The sequence below is a fragment of the Epinephelus lanceolatus genome, chromosome 3 (genome assembly GCF_041903045.1).
Source record: "Epinephelus lanceolatus isolate andai-2023 chromosome 3, ASM4190304v1, whole genome shotgun sequence".
NCBI lineage: Eukaryota > Metazoa > Chordata > Actinopteri > Perciformes > Serranidae > Epinephelus > Epinephelus lanceolatus.
Window position 1 is genome coordinate 49,331,117 of NC_135736.1, and position 12,461 is coordinate 49,343,577.

Below are 12,461 nucleotides of genomic sequence, written 5' to 3' on the forward strand. Positions count from 1 at the left end.
TTTCATTGATACTTCTGATCATTTTATTGGTTTATTGATTAATTTACAGACACTCATCAATCAACTCTGAAATGAAACAGAAGAAAACAACAGAGCAGCGTTCTCGCTGCAGTTATGTGATTCACAATTTAATATTCTAAGAGAAACAAGGGACACAGCTGATCTCTGAGTGTCAGTCACAGTCCTCCGCTCTGTTCCCGTTCTTCTTTGACATGTATGAAGAAGTGACAAAATGTCAGTCCAGTTTGTCCTCAGCAGTTTTCTGTCTGAGTGCAGCCTCAGAGCGCGCAGAGCTCTTCATGGCTCTCTGCATCAGCCAAGTGGCCAGGTGGATGGTGACGAACACCCCGCCTGCTGCGTACAGCCAGTTCCTCCTGAGCCAGCTCTGAGGCTTCATACCGACACCTGTGCAGGAGAGGAAGACACAAACACTGCATTTACACAGTTTAAATACTGACTACCAAGTCAGACCAAAGACTGACGATGAGACAAGTTGGTAACTTCTTGCAACACTCTCTTCTCAAACACTGTAAAAACCTGTCACCACCATGAGACGGTGTATCATCTCTAGCTAACGACTCTCTGTGCTTCCGATCTGTAACGTTGACAGGAAGTGACCGCCATGAGACGGCGTATCATCTCTAGGCAACGACTCTCTGTGCTTCCGATCTGTAACGTTGACAGGAAGTGACCGCCATGAGACGGCGTATCATCTCTAGGCAACGACTCTCTGTGCTTCCGATCTGTAACGTTGACAGGAAGTGACCGCCATGAGACGGCGTATCGTCTCTAGCCAACAACTCTCTGTGCTTCCGATCTGTAACGTTGACAGGAAGTGACCACCATGAGACGGCGTATCATCTCTAGTCAACGACTCTCTGTGCTTCTGATCTGTAACGTCGACAGGAAGTGACCGCCATGAGACGGCGTATCATCTCTAGTCAACAACTCTCTGTGCTTCTGATCTGTAACGTTGACAGGAAGTGACCGCCGTGAGACGGCGTATCATCTCTAGTCAACAACTCTCTGTGCTTTGTTCTGATTTGCAGCTTTTCAGACTTATTTTGTGGCTGAATATAATTTGTAGCTTCTTAAAATCTGAATGAGGATAGTGATAGTGAAATACTGGCTACAGTGATGTGTGTGTGGGCGGGGCATAAGCACATACAGCCAGCAGTAGCAGCAGTGACCCACCATCTGACACCGGCACACTCTCGTACAGAGAGAGTTGTCTTAGAGCGGCACCTAGTGGACAGAAGAGGAACTAAGGTTGAACACAGCTGAGCCCTGGTGGTGTTTTAAAGCTCTCGTATGAAGGATTCAGGGGGATGTGTTGTCAGAAATGGAATATAATGTAATCAGTCTGTTTTCTTTAGTCTATAATCAGCTGGAAATAAGAATTGTTGTGCTTTCGTTCCCTCAGAATGAGACGTTTATATCTACATAGTGAGCAGGTCCTCGTCTACAGAGATCACCATGTTGCACCGCTATGTTTCTACAGTAGCCCAGAGCGGACAAACAAACACCAGCTCTAAACAGGGACAATCATGTTTTCTTACAGCCACCGTAGTCGGCAGCCTGTCTGTCACCATCAGCATCAGACAAACAGGGGTCTCGTGTATAAAACTCTGCAGGAATCCACACCAAATATTTGCTCACATAAAATGAGGAAGTGTACGTGCCAAAAAATATTCTGATTTATGAAACTTTTAGTTTCCCTAAATTTACGCACATTTCCTCGTCAAGCTTTTCTTCATAAATTCCAATTTATGCTTAGAAAGTGGTGTACACACATTCAAAGCTCTTTTTGTGTGTACATGGTGGTTATAAGTGAGGCGCCTGCTCTGTTAGCTTCTGAGAGGAGGAGACCTCTGAGGATAATTCAGCTCCTGAACAACAAACACTGAAGGAATTCTGACCAGGAGAAGTTTCAGCTGGTTGTAATCTGTAATCGTCACTGCTAGATGCTACTAACTTCCCCTAAATCTTCCACACTGAACCTTTACTGGAGCACAGGTAACCAGCTGCAGGTGCTGCAGGGTGAGACACAGTTACATACCTCGGTGTAGGTTACTTGCTTTTAGCAGCAGCAGGCGGAGCAGCAGGAGGTGAAACGTAAGTGACGATGCCGGGCTCAGGAATGTAGTCCTCTCTGTGTTTGTGCAGCTGCGGGTTTGACTTCAGGTTGTACCAGCCCCAGTGGATCAGCCCCAGACTCGTGCCCATCACAATCAAGACTTTGTAGCTGTTCCAGAACTCTCGCAGACCCATGACTGACGGGCACCGAGCTGGGAAACACAAACAAGGACATGTGTCAGCTCTGCCTTCATACAAAATACAGATCTGACTCTGCTGGTGTCGTCTTCCCAATAACACTGACAACAAGTGCAAAACAAAGACATTACACAGAAGTGAATATGATCATTTATTTAGTTTTCCTGTCATCACACAGATGATTTTTTTGTGATTAACTTTCTTTCTCATTTCAGGATCTTGAAGGAGCAGGGGGTCAAAACCATTTTATTGTGATCACACACTCTTTGTTTCTTTTAGCTACAATGATGAGGTCATTATTAATCAAAGCAACAAATCAGCAAATATTCTGATATTAAATTCTGCATTTAAGTCACTGTAATGTCTTAGCAATCATGTTAATCATTGTGATGTATTAGAAATGATGTTGAGCTTAAACAAACAGTGCGAAGGTGTCACTCTGGGCTTTGGGTCACTGTGACTAACGTTTCTCACGATTGTCACAAACAAAGCGATCAGTCGACTCATGGAGAAAATAATCAATAGTTAATAGTTCAACATGAGCTCCAACAGTAACATCCTGCTTTAACATAAGTGCAAGAGTCAGAGTCATTTTAGGGACTGGTCGTTACTGATGAGGGTGGAGGGGTGGTGCATAAGGGGGGAGACATGTCATATAATTTTTTAAGCACTGGGGCAACGTTTTGTTTTATATTTTGGCATGGAACTTTAAATGACTGTTTTTTGTATTTATTTTACTGTGAATTTTAATGTTTTCTTAAGAAACTGTAAAAACGGATCAGATTGTCAAATTTTCGATGATAACAATCTCATATAAAATATGATTTAAAATAAACTGTTTGCATGACAAGCGTGAAAAACAGCAGCACTTTTAATTGTGTCACAGGTTATTTCGCGGTGTGTTGCAAAGAAACAAACCACATCCTGCCATTTAATGACGCTACATCACAACACACACTCACGTTGAATAACCAACACTTATCTAACCTGCTAACAGTTGTGTAAGCTAAGCTAACACAGCTAGCAGTGACACGATGCTAGCAGCCTGTTAGCTTGAAGCTAAACTGGCTGGTTTCCTGTTTTCACAGCTGAGCGGCAGAAATCAAACTTTACCGAAGGATTTAAATCATAAACGAACCTGAGGTGAACAAACTGAGCCGCTCTCACCTTCACAAATCAGCTGTTCCTCCTGCTCCGACCATCATGTCCTCATTCGATCCACATCCGGTCCTCATCAGGACCACATCCGGTCTGAAGGCGGCCCAACGGCTGCCTGAACAACCTGACACGCAGCGGTCAGGGTGTAAATAAATAATTGAAATTTACATTGTTATATATGAAGCGTGTTTATTATTAAATTTATAATACCGCATTATTTAAAAGAGAGATGTTCAAAGTCTGAAAGGCATCAGTGATTTGTAGTCAGGCAACTTTGTAGAAGCCTTTAAAGGTCATATGGATCTGCAGCTGTTTTCAAATTCACACACACACACACACACACACACACACACACACTTACTTACTATATCTTACTATATAATGATATAGTGGTAGAGGGTCATGGGAGGATGCCAATGAAGCAATATTACATCAATTGGCCAAAGGGGGGCGCTATAGCAACCCATTGAAATGTCAAACTTTGAATGGGCATATCTCATGCCCCGTATGTCGTAGAGACATGAAACTTTGCACAGAGATGCCTCTCCTCATGAGGAACACATTTGCCTCAAGAACCCATAACTTCCGCTTATATAGATTTTCCACCATTTTGAATGTTTTGAAAAACACTTCAAATGGATCTCTTCCTAGGAAGTTTGAGCGATCTGCATGAAACTGGGTGAACATAATCTAGGGACCAATATCTAAAGTTCCCTCTTGGCAAAAGTTGGAAAACTTACTAAAACTGAGCTTCTATAAGGCAATGAATATTGCGGAGGGCGTGGCTCATCACATAAAGGTGTATAACATCTCAAGGGTTTCACCCATCACCACGCAACTTTGTAGGCATATGACCACACATAATCTGAGGGGACCCCTCCATTATTGACCCCATCAAACAAAATGGGGGCGCTAGAGAGCTCATTTCTTATCTAGGCCTAACCGCCATATGGATTTTTACTAAACTTGGTAGATATGTAGAACAGGACGCCTCAAGGTGACTGGAGAAATTTAACTCTAATTGGCAACTGGGTGGCGCTATAACAACAGAAAAATGCTTCAAAATGGCTAAAATGCGACCGATCGCTGTGGCTCCCCCTGTGGACCAATGTTGGTGTTGTTTTCTAATGTTTGATTTCCAACCGCCAGTATTGTGTGTTTTGGCTGCGTAGTGCTGCAGCAAGTACATACACAGACACGGCGCATTGTGCACGCGTATGTTCGATCAAGCAGCAAGTCTATTATGGCCCTAAGTGGCTGGTAATGAGCTTGACCTCACTGGTTTCTGAAAGTAGGAATGAAGGCTGTTGGCAAACTTTCAGTCAGGGTCATCTGACTTGAAGAAAGTGGAGATGAAGTTTAAGTTATTGGAGATGAAGATGTCTTGACTAACTCTGAAGTTGCTACGAATGGTGTTGAAGATGATTTTACTTGTGTCACAGCTGTGCTCACAGGTATCAAGTTGCAAGTGCTGAAGTGGTTTGAAGAGATGAAGACTCACGGACCAGCGGTGATGTCGTCCGTTGCGCTGTTGGCAAGGTCTCAGCAACAGGTGCGGACGTTTCAATGCTTTGTGAAGAACCTCTTCAGTTCCTCTGTCAGTCACTGTGAGATCAGCTGATATTTTGAGGCCATTTCGGCCCCACAGTCTGAATTACATAAATGTAAACAGGAATTCTGCTGAATAATGCATCAACATTGGAACTTTATTTCTGGGGATCTATGAATCAAATGCTGTTATCAGAACATATTTTGGGCCATCTTGGCTGTTGAGTTTGAGTTTCGTAAAACGGTCTGAAATGCTAAAAAAAAAAAAAAACACAGAAAGTGAAATAGAAGACAAAAGACTTTTCCTCCAAAATTTTGAGATTAATCATGAAAACATGCAAATTTCAGACCAACTGTATTTAGGGAAAGCTACTGCTACTGAGACTGATAAAACATTGGTGACTCCAAACATTCAGAAGTCAGATCATTCATCACTGCTGATGAAGTCCACAAAGAACAGTCTCCTTCTTAAACCATACTTCCCTGTAGAGAATCAGTATATTAAAATGTACAATGTCCGGTAGTTTTCTCTTTCCCACAAGGTGCATGCAAACCTTGGTGGGTAGCCACAACTCGGCGTAACACCTGTTTTGGTTAAACAGTGCAGTAAACACAGAGGAAAAGATGACGACGATGAGCACCAGCTGCGGCCGCTGCAGCGAGGACACAGCCTTTGTATGTGGGCCGTGAACTCCGCAGTTTTTAGGGGCATAAAAACAGACGGTGCTCTCACCAGGACTTTAATGGGACACACGAGGAATGTTTAAAAGCAGTAGAGTGATCTGTAAAAGAAGTAAAACAACTTAAATTCTTAAAGATACAGGTAGGCAGAGTGACGACCCCTCTGCTGCACCAGGTGTTTTCTGGGCTGTTAAGGCAGAGGGGCGTCATTTACCTCATGAGCCACACCTGGACCAGTGTGCTTCATGAGGTAAAGCTCATCGTCTTACAGCAGACTTCCCTCTTCCCTCACGGCACTTTCACTTTATCTACAGACATTTCCACACACTCAGAGGCCGTTTACACGTTGCCGGCTATTTTCATAAACGGACATTTCACCGTCTCCGTTTTCAAAAAGATCTTCGTTTACACTTAACCGTGTATATATACACAAGAGCATGCCAGACCTGTAGGTGGCAGTGTAACGAGAAGCTCAAGCCTTCCATGTATCCATTGTCACCATAGCAACATAGGTCACACTTTTGACACAGGCGCAAGTTCTGGCGCATACTGTGACGTCGGCTGCCTATAACTCCGTTTATCTCAGTTTATCTCAGTTTACATGCAAACGCGCAACCGGAGTTTTCCAAAATCTCCACTCTGGCCGGAGTTTTTAGAAAGACTCGTTTTCAGAGGAGAAATCTCTGTTTGCGTGTAAACGAAGGGCACAAACGAAGGAAGATGTCTCTGTTTATCAAAATCACCGTGTACGTGTAAACGGCCTCTCATACACACAGACGTGACTGATTACTGACTTTCATGTTTATTCAGTCATTAATTTGTGAATTAATTTGTTTTCTTTGTAAACTCGACTCATCTCCCATCCTTGTTCCATGTTCCATGTTATTAGATGACATTTAGGCTTTGTGGTGACTTGGCCCAGTTTGATTGTGTTGCTGAGGGCTCGTCCATTCAGGTTGATGTGTGTTGAAGTGTGTTGTACCTTTGGGAGCACGTGCTGATTAGGTGACTTGGTTCAGCTGTGTGATGGTTTTGGCTGCGTGCTGCGATGTGCTTTTGCTCTGGTATCTGGTTTTGTTGGGCGACACACAAGTTTGGTGAGTAGGCTGTTTTTGCTACTTTGGGTTTATGGCAGCAGATTTGTTTAATAGAAAGTTGTTGAGTGGTGAGGTTGAATTTTAGTTTTACTGAGCACTGTTTATTGGTGACATGGTCCCATGTACATGGTCATTAATCATGAATCATTTTTTCTGTCTCCGCTACGTCAGATGGTGTTTACCCTGTTGGTTGCATCAGTTTGGGGGTTTTTGGTAGTGTTGTGGCAACATGGTTGGTGTCAGTTGCTTACAGGCAGTTGTCTCAGGAGCACCTCTGTGGGACTTTGTGAGGTTGCCTGCTTGCAGGTCACTTTACAAGCCTGCTGGTTTTCAGTGTGTAAATACCTGCTGCAAACTACATGAAGAAGATGATGTTCAACTTACCCAGGATGTCTTTCCTTTTGTTTAACTGTATACTTTTCATGTGGGTATTATTGATAATGATTAAGATGTTGGTTTTAGTACAGAAGAGGTTCACTCTGCTGTCTTGGCTTTAGAGGGTAATAAACCATGTGGAGCTGATAAGATAACTGCTGAACATCTAAAATATGCCAGCAAAAAACTTTGCCCCTGTTTGCCATCTGTCTGACTGGCTTTTTAGTTCATGGGATTTTGCCTGACTCCATCCTGTCTGTTTTATTAGTGCCTGTTATAAAGGACAAAACTGGCAGAATAAAAAGCATGGAAAACTATAGGCCTACAGCCTCAGCAAGCATGATGTCTAAAGTGCTGGAGAAAATCCTCCTGAGCAGACTGGAAAACTACAGCGCTACCACTGACAACCAGTTTAATTTCAAACGTAAGCACAGCACTGACGTGTGTACTTTTGCTTTAAAGGAAATATTACTTAATTTACACTCTGTATCAGAATCATTTCATGTTAGTAACAGAGGTTGACTAGGCAGCTTTCTGTCTACTTTTCTTTGAGTTAATCTGAGAGACAGTGGAACACAAAGGCTCCGGAGAAGAAGCCGAGTTAGTGACATCCAGAATGGCCGAGTTAGCAAGATGCAGTAATAGAATACAAGAGAGAGAGAGAGAGAGAGAGACAGAGAAGGAGAGAAGGTGCCCGGTGTATTATAGGGGGGTCCTCCGGCAGACTAGGCCTAAGTCAGCCTAACTAGGGGCTGGTACAGGGCAAGCCTGAGCCAGCCCTAACTATAAGCTTTATCAAAGAGGAAAGTCTTAAGTCTAGTCTTAAATGTGGAGACGGTGTCTGCCTCCCGGACCGTAACAGGAAGATGATTCCACAGGAGAGGAGCCTGATAGCTGAAGGCTCTGGCTCCTGATCTACTTTTGGAGACTTTAGGGACCACGAGTAACCCTGCGTTCTCAGAGCGCAGTGTTCTGGTGGGATAATATGGCACTATGAGCTCTCTAAGATATGATGGAGCTTGACCATTTAGAGCTTTATAAGTTAACAGTAGGATTTTAAATTCAATTCTGGATTTTACAGGGAGCCAGTGCAGAGAAGCTAAAACAGGAGAAATATGATCTCGTTTCTTAGTTCCTGTTAGTACACGTGCTGCTGCATTCTGAATTAGCTGGAGAGTTTTTAAGGACTTACTAGAGCTACCTGATAATAGAGAGTTACAGTAATCCAGCCTTGAGGTAACAAAAGCGTGGACCAATTTTTCTGCATCTTTTCGGGTCAGGATAGGCCTAATTTTCGCAATATTACGCAGATGAAAAAATGCAGTCTGTGAGGTTTGTTTTAAATGAGAATTAAAAGACAAATCTTGATCAAATGTTACTCCGAGGTTTCTTACGGTAGTGCTAGAGGCCAGAGCAATGCCATCTGGAGAAACCATGTCATCAGATAAAGAGTCTCTGAGTTGTTTGGGGCCAAGAACAATAACTTCAGTTTTGTCTGAATTTAACATCAGGAAATTGGTGCTCATCCAAGTTTTTATGTCTTTAAGGCAGTTATGAAGTTTAGTTAATTGATTACTTTCTTCTGGCTTCATCGATAAATACAACTGAGTATCATCCGCATAACAATGGAAATTTATAGAGTGATTTCTAATGATTTTACCTAAAGGAAGCATATATAGAGTAAATAGGATTGGTCCGAGCACAGAACCTTGCGGAACTCCAAAACAAACTTTGGTACGTAAGGATGATTCATTATGAATGTCAACAAACTGAAAACGATCAGATAAATAAGATTTAAACCAGCTAGAAGTAAAGAAGACAGAAAATTAGTATTTCCTGAATTCTTGCTATCTGGTGTTGTTGTGTAATGAGATCAAATATGTCGGTCATTATGTTGTCAATGATTTATCTGATGACAAAGATATCCACAGACAGTGTGGCAAGCTGTGTGTATAAGCTAATACGCTTACTCGCAAATTCAGCCTGTGTTCAGTTAACATGAAGATCACTCTTTTTAGAGCATTTTGCACTCCTCTGCCCCCTAGTGGCGCTCCTTTAGGAAGAGCAACAAAGACTCAATGTGGCCTAAAACGATGGCATGAGACTGCTTCTTAAACTTCCACGATGGTGCAGTGCCAGCCAAATGTTAGTAAATGTTGGTGTGCCTACCTGGCCTGCTTTAATATGAAATCGTACATATCGATATATGTGCAGAAATCTGTCTCACAAAAAAAGCATCATCCAGGCCTCAGCCGACCCTGAGCTGGGCTCAGTCAGGTTTTCATCCAGACCGTGGGGCCACTGGCTCTCAGCTTGTTTGTGGGTGCAGTTTATTGAATTCTGGATTTCTTGTCTCTCATGTGTTCATGTGAAAGAGGCGGTGCTGGTAATGTTGAGCAACATCACCAGAACCATGAATGACGTAGGCTGCAGCATGCCATATGACATGAAACGATACTTAAATGTCTCAGACTGAGGCAGTGAAATGTTATTGGCGTGTAACATAAACGATACTCTGTAATCTTATAACAGAAATATAGAAATATCCGGTCCGAGGCTTCCAGCGAGTGGAGAGGTAGAAACAAACAGCCAATGAGTGTGTGTTATGTTCAGGTGTTGTCACGTAAATAACAGTCCCCAAGCAATAAACAGGACAGACAATAGGATTTTATTTATTTTTACACTACATTTTCACTGAAAGCTGACCGAATCCGACCCGAGCCCGAATACAATTTATACATTTTTGACCGAACCCGGCCCGACCCGTCAGACTCGGATCGGGTAGCCACACTCTAGTGTGTGTATGTGTCCCCTATCTATTGGGGCCTATCTGAATTTCTGTCTTTGAGAGATATTATTTTGTAATATAACTGAATTTTCTATCCATACATATAAACTTTAAATATATTAAAATTATGAGGCATCTTTGAGTAAACTGCGAGTATCATTTAAGTAGGCTATGTCGTGACCTTAAGATGATTAGTATTTTTGTTAGAAAAATTGTATTTTCATATTATGTGTGTGTAGAACCTGATTTTATTGAGAATAGATTCTGTGTTTATTTGCGTGAAGTAACAAATCCTTCAAATCAGAATGAAAATGTTTTTAAAGTTGCTTCAAGTTATTTAAAATCACAGACATGTCGTGCATTTACCAGAAAGAAATGAGACTGATGTCTTCTTGTGCGTATGAATAACTACTGCCTTTTTTTTTTTTACACAGAGATGGCGCTATAGAGCCACTACAAAGTCCCCTCTCTATGCAACCTTTACGTTTTTACACAGAAGCAAACAGTGGTGTCATGTCGCTCCAGTGTGTGATTATAGTCAGCTTGCCGGCATCGTGGAAGCACAAGAGGCGTGACAGGCGTGACAGGCGTGACAGGCGTGACGTGAAACACAGCATTGTCTGCCTCTAGTGTGGCATATGAGATAAGCGTCGTCAGAGCTTTCTTAACAATAACAATGGCATTAACGTGTCAATAATAGTCGTTATATGTTATATGGCGACTGATCTCGTCCTCTGCTCTGAGGGTAAATGAGCCTCATGGTTTTCACATTTTAACCGACATTTTCAGCCACTATGCTTCGTCTTTGAGTTAGCCGCTAACTGCTAACAGCTACTTTTAAAATCAAACCAACCAACACATCCTCAGTCCGACCTCGTCACATATTGACGTTTTGGTCATGGACTTTCCACGTCCACACATGACATGCAAGGTATCCTGGGTGTGTTGGTTGTTGACGTTCTGGGACACTGTGTCAAGTTCTCTTCTTTCAAGCTACACTTCCATTTCCAAAGGAAATTTCATGTTTACATACAGTCTCTCTTGTAATAAATGCACTACGTAAATACAACATCGTGAATTGGCTGTTTTTTTTCCTTCAGCAACATGCACTCATGGTTGGGTTTAGGAAAAGTGAACAGGGTTTGGCTTTAGAATCTTGCGGGACGTGGACACCACTCTCTGGGGTGAAAGTCGGTGTTTGTTGGACCCATCCACCACCACTCCCCATGTGTTTCCCTCTAACGCTGCCGGTCACTGTTAAACTACAACGGCAACCAGCCGCGTACCATGCCGAAGTTAAAGGATGTCTTTTGTCATTGGTTTTTGATGCCGCATGACATTGCCCAAGCGCCGGATTTCAGTGACCTTGGAGTGAGACCATGCTCGAATAACACGTTGTCAAAATGTCATACCAGTGCCAGCCAAGATCCAGTCATTAGCCCATTTTAAGCTGCTTCTTCAAGGTGGGAATTTCATGCCTTGCTTATCTTCGTAAAAGGCACAAACACTGAATGGAGGGTTCAGAGTTGAGAGCTGAGGTGACCTCCGTATAAATGGAAGCCCAGCAGGACAGGTTGTTTCTACACAGGAGGGGACTCTCCCTCCTACAGTGAACACAGAGACACTGAGGGACTAAATGAAAATAACCCGAGCCCAAAGCCAAAGCCAGGGTAAAGAGGCTCAGTGAAGGTGGTGCTGAAGGTGTGGAGGTGGATCAGTGAGTCAGAGGAGACTCTGTAGAAGGACAGAGTGCCAGCAGGACAGTCCACATACACTGCTACTCTGTTAGAGACAGAGGAGGAGGAGGAGGAGGAGGAGAGGACTGTACTCCTCTTTCTGTGCCAGACAGAGTAACCATCAACATCAGAGCAGCTCAGACTCCAGGACTTGTTATTCCCTCCGAACCTGCAGCGAGCACTGCTCCCTCTCCTCCTGATTCCTCTGTAACTCACTGATACATAAACTCTTCCTCTCCACTCCACCTCCCAGTAACAGCGACCAGTCAGACCAGTTTTACACAGCAGCTGAGGCCAGTAGTCAAATCTCTGTGGATGATCAGAATATGGCAGCTCCTCTCTCACTGCTGTCACCGTCCTGTTGTTGTCGGACAGTTTGAGGTTTCTGTTGACTGTGTTTGTGTCCAGTGTGAGTTCACAGGCATCTGATGGAGAGAACAAGACACAAACCAGCAGCAGTTCATCATTTACCTCCTATTATCACTATATGATGATCTAAAACACCCTCCAAGGCATAGCCAAAGTAGTCTGAAAGCTATTCTTGTTCCATTTTTAGTACACGTACATTCATGGTCTCATTGGAATGGTAACACTTGAGTCAGAATCACTGGCTGAATCCAAATCTCCACCCTCTGGACTTGCAGACTGAGCCCTCGCGGACTTCAGGCGTACGTAATGTGACGTCTTCACTGTCATCACATAAAGTCTGCAAGAGCAGGAGTCTGCAGCACTATAAAAGGAGCTAATACACAGGCTTGGAGTCTGTTTCGCTCGTTTCTGTGGAAACATTTAAGAGACTATCAT

The 12,461-nt window shown here is 43.1% G+C and overlaps 3 protein-coding genes across 10 annotated transcripts in view; all 3 read right to left on the reverse strand.

Annotated features, from left to right (window-relative positions):
- Positions 1-397, reverse strand: LOC144462569 (uncharacterized). The gene has a single exon (XM_078166727.1). It carries the CDS (start codon positions 395-397, stop codon positions 236-238), a length of 162 nt encoding a protein of 53 aa, XP_078022853.1. The 3' UTR covers positions 1-235.
- On the reverse strand, positions 1-2,271 carry LOC144462568 (uncharacterized). The gene is made up of 2 exons (XM_078166725.1): positions 2,060-2,271; positions 1-405 (listed from the first exon to the last, which is right to left on the reverse strand). The coding sequence occupies exon 1, from the start codon at positions 2,269-2,271 to the stop codon at positions 2,071-2,073; it is 201 nt and encodes a 66-aa protein (XP_078022851.1). The 3' UTR covers positions 1-405; positions 2,060-2,070.
- A 6,672-nt stretch (positions 2,272-8,943) lies between these two features.
- The window catches only part of LOC117255641 (NACHT, LRR and PYD domains-containing protein 3-like), a 40,029-nt gene continuing 36,511 nt past the window's right edge, over positions 8,944-12,461 (reverse strand). For all 8 annotated transcript variants that reach the window (XM_078166705.1, XM_078166701.1, XM_078166702.1 and 5 more), the window contains one exon: positions 8,944-12,082. In XM_078166705.1, the coding sequence (XP_078022831.1) occupies positions 11,526-12,082 (557 nt within the window). In that variant the 3' untranslated portion in view covers positions 8,944-11,525. The remainder of the gene's footprint in view (positions 12,083-12,461) is intronic.